The 15,291-nt window shown below is 42.8% G+C and overlaps 1 protein-coding gene across 1 annotated transcript; it reads right to left on the bottom strand.

The window, feature by feature from the left end:
• Positions 1-77: 77 nt before the first annotated feature.
• Positions 78-13,899, bottom strand: LTV1 (LTV1 ribosome biogenesis factor). Its single transcript, XM_081855347.1, has 11 exons — positions 13,742-13,899; positions 12,285-12,416; positions 10,430-10,621; positions 8,071-8,158; positions 6,240-6,384; positions 4,984-5,218; positions 4,430-4,557; positions 3,178-3,314; positions 2,895-2,947; positions 1,457-1,657; positions 78-394 (listed from the first exon to the last, which is right to left on the bottom strand). Exons 1-11 carry the CDS (start codon positions 13,742-13,744, stop codon positions 281-283), a joined length of 1,428 nt encoding a protein of 475 aa, XP_081711473.1. The 5' UTR covers positions 13,745-13,899; the 3' UTR covers positions 78-280.
• Between the last annotated feature and the right edge of the window lie 1,392 nt (positions 13,900-15,291).

Genomic DNA, 15,291 nt, shown 5'->3' with positions numbered 1-15,291 from the left:
AGCAGACAAAAGTGACTAGTAGAGATTTTACTATAGAGGAGTTTGCCCATCTTAACAAATGCCTGCCAACACTTCCATAGGAGAAAATATTACAGCAGTTTTATTTCAATGGTACCCAAAAATGATTTTGGATGTAACCAGATGCCGGTAAGTGACTATCTGAATTCAAAAAGTCATTATCTTAAACTTTGCTGTTGTCAGGCTGAAGACAGAAGTTCCAAAAGGTATCAGCAAAGAGTATGGTAGCTGAGTGTCCTTAACAAGAAGCAATTGTTTTTCATTATGACAGCTTGAGCCCTTGAATATTCTGTTTCAGGTTGAGCAGCTCTTTCTCTTGCCTCGTCTTCTCTTGCTTGAAGGCCAATCTGTTTGCTTTCTTCTCCATTCTGCGTTCCTACACAGATAAACCATTTATTTACATTTCAACAAAGAAGTTCCCAAAGCAGTTTCCTTAATAAAATAGTATGCAGCCTCTGCAGCCCCTCACATGCTCTCCAGTGATCTGTGGAAGACCCTCCAACCCTCCCAAACAGTTTTTGAGGAATGTGCAGGGAGAAGGAGGAACGTGAAGCCCCTTCCAGAGCAGAAATCCATTCTGTTTGTGCACAGGCAGCATTGGATACAACCCAAATGCACCCTCCACAAGCTTTGGAGGGCACCACATTGGCTATTCCATGCTACAAATGCTGCAGAAATGCATCTCATAAGAAAAGCTAGTTTATTTCTATTGCTATCACTAGTAACATGTAGAGAGTTCGGAATGAAGTGACCGATTTACCAATTCTTTCAACTACATACATGCCAGTTTTTGGGTTCTTTCTGGGCTGCACTTTTAAATTTATTGTACTGGTCACAAAGAATGCAAAGATTCTTGCAAGCAGCCAGCTGCTACGAGCAAAGATCTGTAAAAAATTAGCATAAATCCAATACTGGTATTAGCAATTGAAATGGAACGAAGGAACTTCTGCCCCCTCCTAAACCCATACAGAGAAACACCATTAGAACAAAGCAGCATCTTTTCCCAATCAGATGAAGATTAACAATTGATAAGGATCTAATATAGAGCACAACAGTGTCACCTTCTGATTAAGTTACATTTACCTACTCCCTTCTGAGTAGGTGATCACCTTCTGATCAGGACCAGTGTCACTGTGGTGCTCAGTGTACATTGCGCTCTGCACCCTTTATTTCACAACAACAATTTAGCATATTGTAAAAGGACAGAAGTCAAATACGATGCAGAAATATGCCTGCATATGCCTAACATGGTATCAGTCTGCTTGGTGCTTATCTATGGAAGACAACCTGGAAACAGTGAAGTTATCCTGGTTCATGTTCAAAAGTTAGGATGTAAATGGCTCTGGTTCAAGTTAAAATTGACCAACTGCTTTAGTGAAAGTGACAATCAGACAAATGCACATTTCAGTATTTACTGAAAAACGTGAAAGAAGCCTACCTTTCGTTCCTCTTTGATAGCTTGTTTTCTAGCTTTCCGATCTTCTTTACTCTCATTTTTGCATCGTGGTTGCGTGGCTACTCTTGGCAGGTCACTGTCGTTAATCATTTCCATGCGTTCGGCCTGCTTAGCTGTAAGTCCTCTTCCGGGCAAAACACCCAGAGGGATTCCTGTCTTACTTGACACTTCAATTGGTTTGGGCTGAAAAGTAAATACATACAAACTAATAAATGTTTTTTCTTCCCCCACCCCCTTGCTATACTTTTTCATGTCATGTATAAGCCAACAATAACATTGTGGCTTTCTTCCCCAATCAGCCCAGTCCAAAGTTCATTGCAGCAGAACCTATAGGCCCTAAGTGTCAAAACAATGTTCAGTCAAAGCAGAATTTATAACCTCGCTTGGGGGGGGGGGAATGTCTCTTTGGCTATGATTAAATAATAATACAGTGGTGCCCTGCAAGACGAATGCCTCGCAAGACGGAAAACTCGCTAGACGAAAGAGTTTTCCGTTTTGGAGGTGCTTCGCAAAACGAATTTCCTATGGGCTTGCTTTGCAAGACGAAAATGTCTTGCGAGTTCCTGCGGGATTTTTCCCCTCCCCCCCTTTTTTCTAAGCTGCTTATCCGCTAATCTGATAAGCCGCTAAAAGCCGCTAAACCGCTAATAGCGCTAATCCGCTAAGCCATCAATGGGCTTGCTTCGCAAGACGAAAAAACCGCTAGATGAAGAGACTCGCGGAACGGATTCTTTTTGTCTTGCGAGGCAACACTGTAAAAATGTATTCTTGTTCTGTTGCAATATTTATTAAATGGCTTCCGAGCCAGCTCAGCCCAGCGGTTCCATCGACCAACGCATTGCTTGGATCCCACAATTGCTTCCAGCGGTTTGAGACCTGCGGGTGCTGCCTGGCTTAAAAAAAAAAAAAAAAAGGCTTCCTTATACTTGTTGAAAATCTTTGGCAGATTACATAGAAATTACTTGAAACTGTGCATGTATGTTTAGTATTTAAAGCAGAGAATAGTGATAATTTTTTAGCTTCCGATTTCCGGGTAAAACAAGTTACTAAGAACTTGTTTTCTGTGACAGCAATAAATGCAAAAATATTTAATACCGCTGAAGGAAGAGAGAAAAGACACCAACCAGTCTATGCTGGATCACTTTTGAGTAATGACAAACAGGTCTGAAGAACAGTTACAATTCTCCCAAAACATGTAAGCTTATGACCACACATGCTACTGGGATAGCATGAACTACACAACTAGTTATGTGCACCCAGAGACAATCATCTTCCATGCCACATGGCTTTTAATTTCAAAAGCCATTTTCAAGATGGTAAGGCTTGCTATTTTATTTTTCCTAGGCATGCTGAAATTCTTGGATGTGCCTATTATTGGTCAAAATTCTTAAAATTATATAAAATAGAAACTTCAATTTACCTTTTGTGGAACCTCAATAAGTTTTGGATGATTGTATAAGTTTGAATAGGTACCTTAAAGAGAAAAAAAGAGACACAAGTTTAAGTAATCAATCAGTTATTGCCCCAGTTATGATTTTAAAACTTTTGTTACAGACCAAAAAATTGATTAATAATTTCATATTCACTTGGCCTTTTTCGTTAATAGGTAATGTGTATGCTAGTTTGACACACAAAAGCAGCAGTATAATCCCTGCATTTTTTAGCTGTTGGGGGGGGGGGGACATGTAGCTCTAGACACTAACTCAGAATGGATTCGCAATCCCACTTTTCTTTGGGTTCTTCAACAACCAAAGCTGCAATTTCTTCTATCTCATCTTCATCCTCACTGGGGAGCAGCTTTGAATCTTCTTTGATTTCGAGACCTTCAAGTTTGACACAGCTTTTGGGGAAAAATAAAAGATTCATGAAGGCATATTTAAAACATTTTAAATTTAAATTTAAAACTGCCTTTAGCTGCTCTTCCATTGATCAGCATCCCTTAGAGCAGCGGTGGCTAATTTATGCTCTCCAGACTTTGTTGGGCACCAGAATTCATCAGCTAGCCTGGTCAATGGCCAGGAATAATGCAAGTTACAATCCGGCAACAACTGGTATGGCAGAAATTAGTAGACATACTGTACATTATGTATTTGAAAGGTGTAATTTGGCAAAGTAGTTCCCCTGAATTGTGCATCACAATAAAATACAGACTTGCACACTATCAGCAGGCATTCCAACTGCATAAAAGCTAAATATTTTTCTTCCAGTACAGCCTATGTTGTTCGTTGCATACCCAGTTGTATATAATTAAAGGTATTTATTTATTTTTCATAAAATGTATATACTGATTGTTAAACCCCGCTGAAGTATATTCCCTCCTCCTTTTCCTTCAATCAGATACTTAACAGGACATCACAATTGCCTCTTCCGTACCCGACACACACTTTATAGTTGCTGCTAGAGGCAGAGAATGTTGATTATCCTGAGTCAATATGAAGTAAATATCAATACATGCGTCAAGCCAAACATTTTGCCATCAAAAGCTATATATTTAAAGGACTTTGGCTTTCTTCTTCTAACATAGCAATTGATCATCGGTAACAGTAGTCAAGCATGAATATAAACAAGAGATCCAACTGAGCTCTTCCCCCATGAACCAGATAAACCACAACCAAATTAAACAATTAGAGAACTATAGTGTTTTTCATGAAAAAGCCTTTAAATAAAAATTACTCAGCTTCCAATGTAGTCTCTGGAAATTAATCAGTAAACAGAATACAGAAACACTAAACCAGCAAAGGCTTCTTTAGTGCTCATGCAGCTGTCCTTTTCATGCTACACAATGGCCTTTTTGATTAGTCTTTTAAAATAATTTCTTTTTTTAAAAAATGGCCTTTTAATGTTTTGATTGTAGCTTGTGTCCAACATTTGTAAATCACCCTGATGTCGAAGGGTTCTATAGAAATTCTTTTAATTCACACCGAGAAATCAAGACAGCTGGGACATTCTACGTACTTCTTTGCCTTCTCTCTGTAGTAGTCATTCAAGACTTCCTGTAACCGCGTACTGTCGCTGTGAATGAAACCTTCCAATTCGGCATTATCCAGTGCTCCAATTTCATCATCGTCAAACTGCTCAAAGAACTAAACATAAAACACACAACACTCAATCTGAACGTATCTGGAACTAATTATATAACTACAGTAACAAATCTGAACCGCACAGGGAGAGGAATTCGAGTTTTGAGAACAATTGTTTTCATTCTCCTTATTTCCTTCTCCTTTATGTAAAAACTAATACAAATTTATTTGCTACCCTGCTGATTGACAATAACATATCTGCGGTTCAGAATAAATGTTACTCAATATTGAACAAAAATATGTAAGGCACATATTACAGAGTATGATTGTTTAGCAGTTAGCTGTCTTTCTGTCATTGGAAAAATATGATAAAGTAGCCGTTTACAAAGGACTTTGATCTGCCTGTATCAGAATCAGAGTTTGAGTGGGGGAATAGTTGCCAACAACCCTTTAAGCTTCACCAGAATCATTACAGTTAGGTTACCTCACCTTCTCAAATCTCTCATCCAAAAGGCTCAACTGTTCATTCCTTCTCATTACTGAAGAAGTCATGGAGTATTCTGTGAAACGGCTCTTGGTCTCTTCTTGCATGAAAAGAAATTCTTTCATTTCTCCTTTAATCTCACTGTCATCTGACAAAGGACCATCCGAATCCACATCACTCTGGGTGCCTTCTCCATCCTCTTCCTCCATGTCCTCCCATTCATCTTCATCTCCAGACTCCCTAGGAAGAGCATTCAAAAAGAAACTGAAACCCAGCTATCTCATTTTTTTTTAAAAAAGAAGTATTAAATAATTTCTATCTTGCTCTTTAGCCAAAATGGCTCCCAGGATGGCATTTGAAAAAGAGGTAGAAAGTGTGCCTTCAGGCTTACAATAAAAAGCCAAAGCATAGAAGGAAAGGAGATGGGAAAGGAGGTTGAAAAGCAAACTCTTACAGTTTTTATAACAACCACATGTAAACATAGCTTGATGGAATGGCTGCTGTAAGGCAACAGCTGAGGGGAAGGGGGCTGAAGCCACTTGGTTTCTCTGCAGCTGCAGCTGCAACTGCAGCTGATTATTATCTAGAAGGCTGTCAGGGGCCGGCAGCACTATGGAAAGTAAACACAGGTGGGTCAGAGGTGATGATGGGCAGAACTCGTGGGTGCCTATGCTGCTTCTGCCAGCATAGAACAAGGCAGAAAGGTGGGAAAAGAGAGGCAGCCGCAGCAGCATTGATTCTAGGAGGCACCCTATTTCCCTTTGGCTCAGTGTCACAGGCAATGATGGACTGGCACTGTGAGAAACAGTAAGGAGAGGACAGGATAGCTGGGCCAACTTTAGAGAGAAGAAGCTACAGAGATTTGAGAAACAATGTAAATGGTTGGGGGAGGATGAAGCTGAACTCTGAATGTATTGTTTGTTTTGCCAGAAGCCCTAAGAATGAGAAGAGTCTTAAGCCTTCCTTGGTAAAGAAATAAAGCGCTCAATAGGCCTACCCTAAATTGAAGGTGGTACACTTGAGCTTCTGATGGATCTCTATCAGGCTGCTGCTCTTCCTCCTCACCTCATTTCTTTTCGGACTTCTTGTCTAACCAGGTCATAGGTCATTACTTTTCTTATTTTACAGTTAAATAGCTGATGAGGTGCGACACTGAAAAGTGTCTATATGAAAAGGAGCATGAAGATAGTTCCCAGTGGCAAAACGCAAAACAAAGAACAGAAAGGCAACGAAGGACAGTAATACTTTTCCATTCCATTACCAACAAGCTTCCTTTTCCTGCTCTGTGCTTCCTTGATTATTAGCCCTTAAAATGAAGTCATCGTCAAGAAGATTGTCAGGATTGTCGAAATCAAAGTCATCGTCAAGTGCCGCAACAATGTCAGGATCAAAATCCAGCCTAGGCCCTAATGATAGATAAAATAACACCTTATAAACGAGTTATGACAAGCCATTTCTCAGAAAGTGTCAGAGCCAAACAGCCAGTTTGCTGTAAACACTAGTCTTTAGCCAAGCATAGAAAACCATTCATTGTGGCTGTTCCCTTTATAGAATTCCCTTCTATGGCAGACTCAAACCTGAGTACCTTTTAGAAGTGTTGCAAGACCCCCCCCCCCACTTGAATGGGAAGGCTTTTGGGGCCCAGAGCTAATTTAGAAAAGGGTGAGGAAAAATTAGATTAATTAATTTTTACTGTGTTCTATGAGAGGAGTTGTGTTATAGCATCTGCTTTTGTTTTCAAATTACTATTTTTTTAAAATTCAATAAGTGATTTTGCTATATTTAAACAGGCTGCTGCCAAATTCTTTTAAAAATACAAAGAAAGCTGATGAAATGGTTATTAGTACACAACTTAAAAAAACAACAACAGACAAACCCAAAACTAGCCTGCATTTCAGGGTACCGTATTTTTCGCTCTATAACATGCACCAGACCATAACACGCACGTAGTTTTTAGAGGAGGAAAACAAGAAAAAAATATTCTAAACGAAATAGTGGGTATATGATTTTTGTGGTTCATGCTGTGGCCACAGACATGTGATCTGACAGTGAGTTTGGAGTAGCCCAATGCAAAAATCCTGAGGATCCATGTGGATCCATGCTTTGTAACCACAGAGGAGGGAAGGAAGGGGAACCATGGATCCTCTGCTCATGACTGCAGCAGATCCCCCCCGCCACCCGCAGGCATTCACTCCATAACACGCACAGACATTTCCCCTTACTTTCTAGGAGGAAAAAAGTGAGTGTTATGGTGCAAAAAATACGGTAATTTATGGTACAACTCTATTCTCATACAGTTTACAAGAGTTTTTCCCCTGCTGTCTGTGGACAAATGCCGGCTCCCTCGGCCTGAAGCAAGGTGAGCGCCGCATCCAATAGTCACCTTTGACTTTTTACCTTTTACCTATTCCCCACCACACGTGAATAGAAGAATGAGTATGATAGCCAACTTGAGGTGGAAACAACACACATATAAAAAATGTTCTGACATGCTTTTTTTAAAGTGTTTTTTAAATAAAAAAATACATTGAATTTTCCACAAGGCTCACCATTGCCATCTAGTGTCACATTGTATATTGCACTTAAACCACACTTAAAATGTTTTATTTGCTGCTGTATAGCTGAGTCCTAAGTCAGACTTTGAGTTCATCCACTAAAATCAATGGACGAGTCCAATGATCTCAATGGGTCTATTCTGAGTATTTACAAAACTGAAATAAAAGTTGTGTCCTTTCCCCTGTTCCCAGAAGACTTACTTCCAGCATGGTAGAACGATGCATCTTGCAAAAACATTTATCTGTTCTGCATAATTGATGCTAATTTGATTTTGAATGAAGAATAAAGAGATCTAGGCAATCCCAAAGCACGTAGAAAATAGTTTCACCTCCTATTTTCTATTAGATTACATAGTGATGCTGCTGCTGCTGCTCATATAGAAATTCTGCAACAAAAGTATTCTGTAATAATAGATGCTATGACAAAGAGACAGCTTAAGCCTATACTTTGATAGTCACTTTCTAGAGAGTAGCCTCCATTTAACATAGTATATCTTCTTAGTAAATATGAACCAGACTGCAGTGTAGATTTAGTACCTGAAATGGGAGCGGCTTTGTTTAACAATCCCACATCCTCTTCAAATTCTGATGCAAACACTGATGAGGGCAAGTTAATGGTGGGGGCCTAAAAAGCAAAAAGAACAAAACAGAGGCCATTTCCCCCCCTAAAAAATTACTCAAGACACAAAAACCACTGAATATTATTACTGTTTTTTAAAAATATTTGCCTGTTCTGAAATTGGAGACACAGCACATGTATGTTCATCCCCCCCCCCCACAGTGGATTAGTATCTGTAAGAATTTCTTCTACAGAGGCTTCTCTGGAGTGCAAGTTGACAAGCAAGGCTGCTGGAATCCTAAATCCTGCTTATAAGTAACTTCTGGAAAATGTCCCCCCCTTTTTTTGTAGATGCACAAACTATGATGTTATGGCAGTATGTTCCATCACCACTAGCCAACTTATTAATTGATACGTTTGGTAAAAATCTTCCCTCCACACCTCTAAACCTTCCAAATGGCTGCCAAAGAGACAGCACTCTCCCCCCCGCAATCTCATAGGTTGAAAAGGGCTTCTATAAATCTGCTTGATAGAAACTGAATTTAAAAATTACAAAACTTTATCATTTGTGTTATTAGCTACTATTATTAGACTTATTCGCACCAATAGTAGTTAAAAAGCCATGTTAGTCCATTGTAACAAAATTCACAGAATCAATCAGTGAAAGAGGCAGTTGCATTTTTGTTCTCATTGCTACGGTACATTGCTTTTGAGCGTACAGTGGTGCCTCGCAAGATGAAAAGAATCCGTTCCATGATTCTCTTCGTCTAGCGGTTTTTTCGTCTTGCGAAGCGAGCCCATTGACGGCTTAGCGGCTTAGCGCTATTAGCGGCTTTTCGGCTTAGCGGATAAGCAGATAAGCGGCTTAGAAAAAGGGGGGAAGGCGAAAAAAGACGGAAAAACTCGCAAGACATTTTCGTCTTGCGAAGCAAGCCCACAGGAAATTCGTTTTGCGAAGTGCCTCCAAAACGGAAAACCCTTTCGTCTAGCGGGTTTTTCGTCTTGCGAAGCATTCGTCTTGCGGGCACCACTGTAGTTCTTTGTGGCAAGGCTGATTACAAAATAAACTGATGATAATACTTAGTAACATTTATATTCTGAGAGAAACATGTGGCTGAGGTTATAATGTAACCCAAAAGACCAGAAGCCTAGCTCTGTGACTTTGTGATGGTCACAAAACACTCATGGCTGCCTTAGTAACAGTTGCTAAGGAGGGAGGTTTCAAGATGACTGTCTGAAAATGACTAGTGGGAGAAGCTCCCTTTGTTTATAGATGGACCAGGTGTAGAATAAAATGCAATTTGCTTCCATCAAGGGGTCCACAAATTCAACTGCCCGTTAGAATTTGTTCATGTAGAATCACTGACTAGTCCCTGAAAGAAGACAGACAGGTAAGGCTTCCCCGACAGGGGCAAGGACACAAGTGGTCAGAAGGCTCTGGCTGGAGGGAGAACAAAAGGCCAATCTGTCAGCTGGCTGCCAACTAGAGGAGAGCAGAGCTCAGCTTGGAAAGTAATGCTGGCAGTCTGTGAGAAAACTGCTGGGAAATGAACTGGCAGCTGGGGAGAGCACAAAGGCATGCTCTGAGGTAGTGGTGAAGCTTCAAGTAGGCACCAAAATCCAGAACCAGAGGGTTTCAAGATGAGCTCTTGACCAGAGGGTGAATTTCAGCAAACATCTGAACTATTCTATAAGTCAATAGGAAGAAGTCTGCTGCTCAGCATCAGTTCCTCCTTATGGCTGCCTGGTGTGAAGGTCAAGCAAATTGGGTCCCAGGGAAAAACTACTGGGGGCTTATCTGGCTGCAAAAAACCCTCTTAGATGTTAGGAACTGTAGCAGCAGATACCCTGGTTAACTGCAAACTGTACACTTAAGAAATTGCATCCTACCACCTGAAATGCAACACTTTATTCTTTTTTATGTAAATAATTCACTTAACAATAAAATCAAGTTTGTTCATCTGTCTCTAGCTGTGTTGTCAAGCCCATGTCTATGTCACAGGAAGCAGGCTCCTGGGTTTCTTCAAGACATAGAGGATTTCTTTTGGTGGCAGTGCTTAAAGGTTTTATAGTGAATGCAACATTCGTTAAGGCCTGCCTGAGAACTTTATTAGGTATTAAGGTAGGAAGTTTCATAGGCTGAAGCCTCAAAGATTTCAAAAACAACAACATAGGTGTGATAAACGGCCACAATGTTTCATCACAACATTTATTAGAAGTTTTCAGAATACTTTATTTAATAATTTCAATCCTGCCCTTTAATTTTTATTTTTTTTTAAACACGTCTTTGCTGAATATCCTTATGAGAGTACCATGACAAGTACATTGTGTACTTACTGGAATTTGCTGAATTTCCTCGTGTACCTCTCCTTCTGTGGTCACAACAATCCTGCCTTGTTGACTGGGTATGCTTGATGGAACGAGCTCAGAAGGTCCAGAAGCTTCTTTGAGATGTTGCAGGTAGTCATAATCATCATCAAAGAATACTCCATATTTCCTCTGTTCCTCTCTTCTTTTTTCATCAACCCCCTAAAGGTTTTTTTTTGAGGGAGAGGTCCCAAATTTATTTATTTGTGTAATAATTCCGGTTATGAATCACTTCCTATGAAACATTTCAAAGCAGTTTAACAATAAAAGCATCTGCCCAGTATTTTTGCTGAACATAGATTAAAGGTAAAGGGACCATTAGGTCCAGTCATGGCCGACTCTGGGGTTGCGGCGCTCATCTCGCTTTATTGGCCAAGGGAGCCAGCATACAGCTTCCGGGTCATGTGGTCAGCATGACTAAGCCGCTTCTGGCGAACCAGAGCAGCACACTGAAATGCCGTTTACCTTCCCACTGGAGCGGTACTGTCAGGGCTGCCCGAGGTCCCAGCTCACAAAGGACCAACGCCAGTTCTTGTTATATACAAAAGTCTTTATTGAAGTTCAGTTTCGATTTCAAAGCCGTGGCGCGCAGCTCTACGTCTCAAACTCTAGACTGCCGAAGCTCCGTCTGAATCTCCTCCCCCCAGACACCAGTTTAAGACTCTAGCCCTGCTCCACCTCTTCCTCTGCTCTTTCCTCCTCTGGGTCCGCCTGTCCGTTGGAGTCTTGCCCTTTCTGGACTCTTCTGACGCTGAGTCCCCTGAGTCTTCCCCCTGCCTCCGGCGTGCTTTAGGACCTGGTTCCCAATCCGGGTTTTCTGCTGTCCCGCGCGCCTGTACATTCGAACTTGGCGCCCGCCCCCAGCCGGCAACCTTTCTCCTGACCGTTACACTGCTCCTGTCACTGCTTCCCCCTTCGGGGGGGCTAGCTGGACCTGACCTCCCCTCCGTTCCCTCACTCTCCAACAGAGGCGTGGTCAGCCCTGACTCATCTTCTCTCCCTGCAGGAGGAGACGCTGGCCCTGATGCATGGGACTCTTCCCCCCCACTACGCTCTGGTGGGGGAACTGGTCCTGATCTTCCGCTGCTGCTTTGGGAGTCCCCGCTGGCCCCTTGCTTCTGGTGCGTCCCCCCTGGGACCCCCCTTGCCCTGGCCATCGGCGCCCCCCTCTGGGAATCTTCTGAATCGCTGGAGAAACTCATGGAATCTCTCGGGCCACTGTCATACTCCCCTACGCTGCCCTCAGATTCTTCCCCTTCGCTCTCCGTTTCCTCTCTCCCCTGTGCCTCTGCTCCTGAACCCCTGACAGGTACCTATTTATCTACTTGCACTTTTGACATGCTTTCGAACTGCTAGGTTGGCAGAAGCAGGGACCGAGCAACGGGAGCTCACCCCGTCGTGGGGATTTGAACCGCCCACCTTCTGATCGGCAAGTCCTAGGCTCTGTGGTTTAACCCACAGCGCCACCCGCATCCCTGAACATAGATTACGAGGAAGCAAGTATTTAAGGGAGAAAGCAGGCACTTTGGATACAGTAACTTTCTAAACACTTTTTATGAAGTGTGTGAATACAGATTTTAGCATTCCCTCACCTCCAAGTAGCCCAATTAGATTTTTCTTTGAACTATACTTCCTTGAAAACTACAGAGTGTAGTATGTATGCCACATGGTTTCAAAATGCAAAAATTGTAATGCAAATAAGTGCTAGGGAATTATTACACATTATTACAAACCCCAAAACTTCAAGGCTGAAATAATTTCTGGCTCAATCCTCTGAAAAGTAAAAGCTCAGCCACTTTCCTACAACACTGTTTTTTATAACCACCTTCTGTGCAGGTAACAGAACTCTCTGGGGTGCAGTGTCATCTGCTGCCAAGGGGTCCCTCTGACTTCTGTGTACTAAATGAAAGGTTACGGCTTTTTTCTTTTCTATGAAGGGTTTCTTCCGCCTGTGAGGCTGCAAAACAAAGTAAAGATACTTAAGAATGATCCATAATTGACAACTTTTCTGCCTAACTATACGGACTGCATTTGACTGAAACTTCCAATAACTTATACAAGTATCTGAAATTGAAAAGCAAAGCAAATTAGTCAAAAGTTGTTTGGATTATAGGATTACCCACTGATCTGGTGCCTGGAGACACACATGCACTTGGCACTCGCATGATATCATTTCCTTGCTGGCTTGAAATAAGCATTCTGCTGTAGTCAAGAGATTAGGCTGTGGTGTGTGCTTGGCTGCATGGAGTATGTGAGTGGTACCCAGGAAAGTTTTGCTGGTTTTCAAAACTGACAATCCCTAGGTTAACAAGCACACACTTGCAGCAGCCAACATTTATGCACTTGTTTTATGTCTCTGACATGGGCTTGCAGATCTCAGCTTCTTGTAGGAGAGATCCTGAGTGTTCCAAATACCTTTTGCCTGGTGGGTAAGAAAGCCAGAGCAGGCCCAACCATGAGGCAGGGTGAGGTGGCTGCCTCAGGTGGCAACCCCCAAGGGGCAGCATACCCGTTTCACCAACCAGCTTTGTTGCTGGTCTCTCCGCTGGGTCAACAAGAGGGGAGGCAAGGTGTTCTGCCATCCAGCACTGCCACCAGGCAGGGTTGAGATCTCCCCGCCTGGTGGTGTGGCAGGAGAAGCCGATGCAAAACTTCTCTGCTGGGTAGGAGCAGGGGATCTGGAATCTCACCCTGCTGCTTGGCGGGTGAGACTCCGCAAGGGCTCCTCAAGGAGGAACAGAGCTCTTACACTCCATCGCAAGGGTGGCAGTGGCGCATTTCGCCTCAGGTGCCGAAACGCCTTGGGATACCCATGAGGAAAGCAAAACAAATGTTTCTTCGTTTGTTGTGCAAACAAATATCAAGATTACAAAAGTGATATTTGAGAGACCTTGGCTGCGTACACGGCATGCATTTAAAGCACATCTCCCCAGGAATTTTGTGAAGTGTAGTTTTGCTGGGAATTGTAGCGTGTTGAGGGTCAGCTACAGCTCCCAGAGATGAGGAGAAATGCACGTCAAACGTATGGCGCGTATGCAGCCCGTGCCATCTGCCTCCATTTCTGCCCCACTGTTATGCCTACTCAATCCCCCCACAACTGCTAAGAAAAGGCCACTGTGGCCTTAGGTCTCCAGCCCCGTCCCGGCAGGGAAGAGGCCGGAGGAACAACAGCAGAAATTCTCCCGAGGCTGCCAGCGCGACCCCGCGAGGAGGAGCGTCATGCTCAGAGCGCGCACGCAGGCTCCTCCTCCTCAAGCCGCCTTCACCTGCCCAGCCACCTACCATGGCGCGAGGACACGGACGTCGCCGTCGTCACCCACCGAACGTTCCAAGACCCCTCAGCACGCGACTTTTTAAAAACCAGCACAGCCGCTGCCCGTGCCCACTCCGTTTCACGTGCTTCCGGCTCCGGCGTCGCTCTGGTTTCCCTTCTCTATGGCGTCCGTTCGTCCGCCATCGTTAGAACATACCAATTCATACTAGGCTGCTCGGAAAGAGGGGAGCAGTGGGAGAACACACTCTATTTCTACTTCATTTGAATAGCACTGATGTAGAAATACTTATCGTTAAGAGAAAAAGTTGCCGTGTCTGCTATTGTACGAAGTTACACGGAGTAAAAAAACAAAAAACCACCCCCGGCAATAGAGTTCAATTGTGTTGACCCTATCTGCCAGGCGGAAGTGCTGGTGGGAAACGGAGCGGCACTGGAGCTCTGGTGTACAAATTGAAATGCCCCGCTCTTGGCCGTGAGTCTCTATGGTCTCAAAGTGATGTCACTCTATCCCACGGCATCTCAGTGGTGAAACCTCAGCTTATTGGGAGATCTGTGTGCCTGAAGTAATAGGGGCAAATGAATGTATACTGTGGTTGTATGTACAGTATACGGAAAGCACCAATGTGTACTGCAATGGCGTGTGACTTCATTTTTGCGGCATCATCTTTCGTGTGCTACAATGCTACAATCTATTTTATCTTAGGGGCGATATGAAACTTTCTTTCACCAGAGAGAACTCAGGAACAGGGTGACACATTTTAGCCCCCAACCCCCACCATTGCAGAAATTAGGATATATTTATTTCTGCCTTTCCTTCTTGTTTGCTTAAATTAAAGTGATAGCTCAGGAACTGTCTTTTTGCTTTTATTGCTGTGTCAGGAGCTTTATTTATTGATGTATGTATGTATGTAAATTCTGTAAATAAATGCTTTATGCACAATCATGTCAAGACAATGTATAATAAAAACAGGAACACGGACACACATACACACAAATCCATCGATGCATTTAAAAAAACAACAACCCTAAAACAATGCAAAATAGACACTCCTGGCAAAGACCCATTTACCCAGCTGGGAAAGCCTGTGTGAACAAAAATCTTACTCGTTGTTTCTTGACAGGAATGCTATCCCACAGAACAGGGGCAGCCACACTGAAAGCAGTGCTCCAGATTACTGTGGGGCAGGCTTCTGAGATCTTTGGAACTTGCAGAAGAAACTCCTTCAGAATACAGTGATCTATTATTCTACTGGGCATTTAAGGGGTAGGGTCTGTCAAATAACCTGATTCTGAGCTGTATAGAGCCTTAATTGTTAGTACCAACACACTGAACTTGACTTAGTAGCAAATTGGCAATAAGAGCCTATCCCCCAAGCAAGGTGATTTGTGGTAGTTTTCCCCAAGCAACCTGTCATGATCTGAAAGTTGATGCGCGGAACAAAGTACTGTAATTAAGGCGCTCACATTGTTTCTCAAACTTGAGCCTCCAGCTGATGTTGGACTGAAACTCCCATCATCCCTAGCTCACTTCATAAGAAACAATTGGGGCAGAAGCTGC

This window comes from Podarcis erhardii (genome assembly GCF_964252035.2).
Source record: "Podarcis erhardii genome assembly, chromosome: 3".
Classification (NCBI taxonomy): domain Eukaryota; kingdom Metazoa; phylum Chordata; class Lepidosauria; order Squamata; family Lacertidae; genus Podarcis; species Podarcis erhardii.
This window is presented reverse-complemented; position numbering and strand designations above follow the sequence as displayed.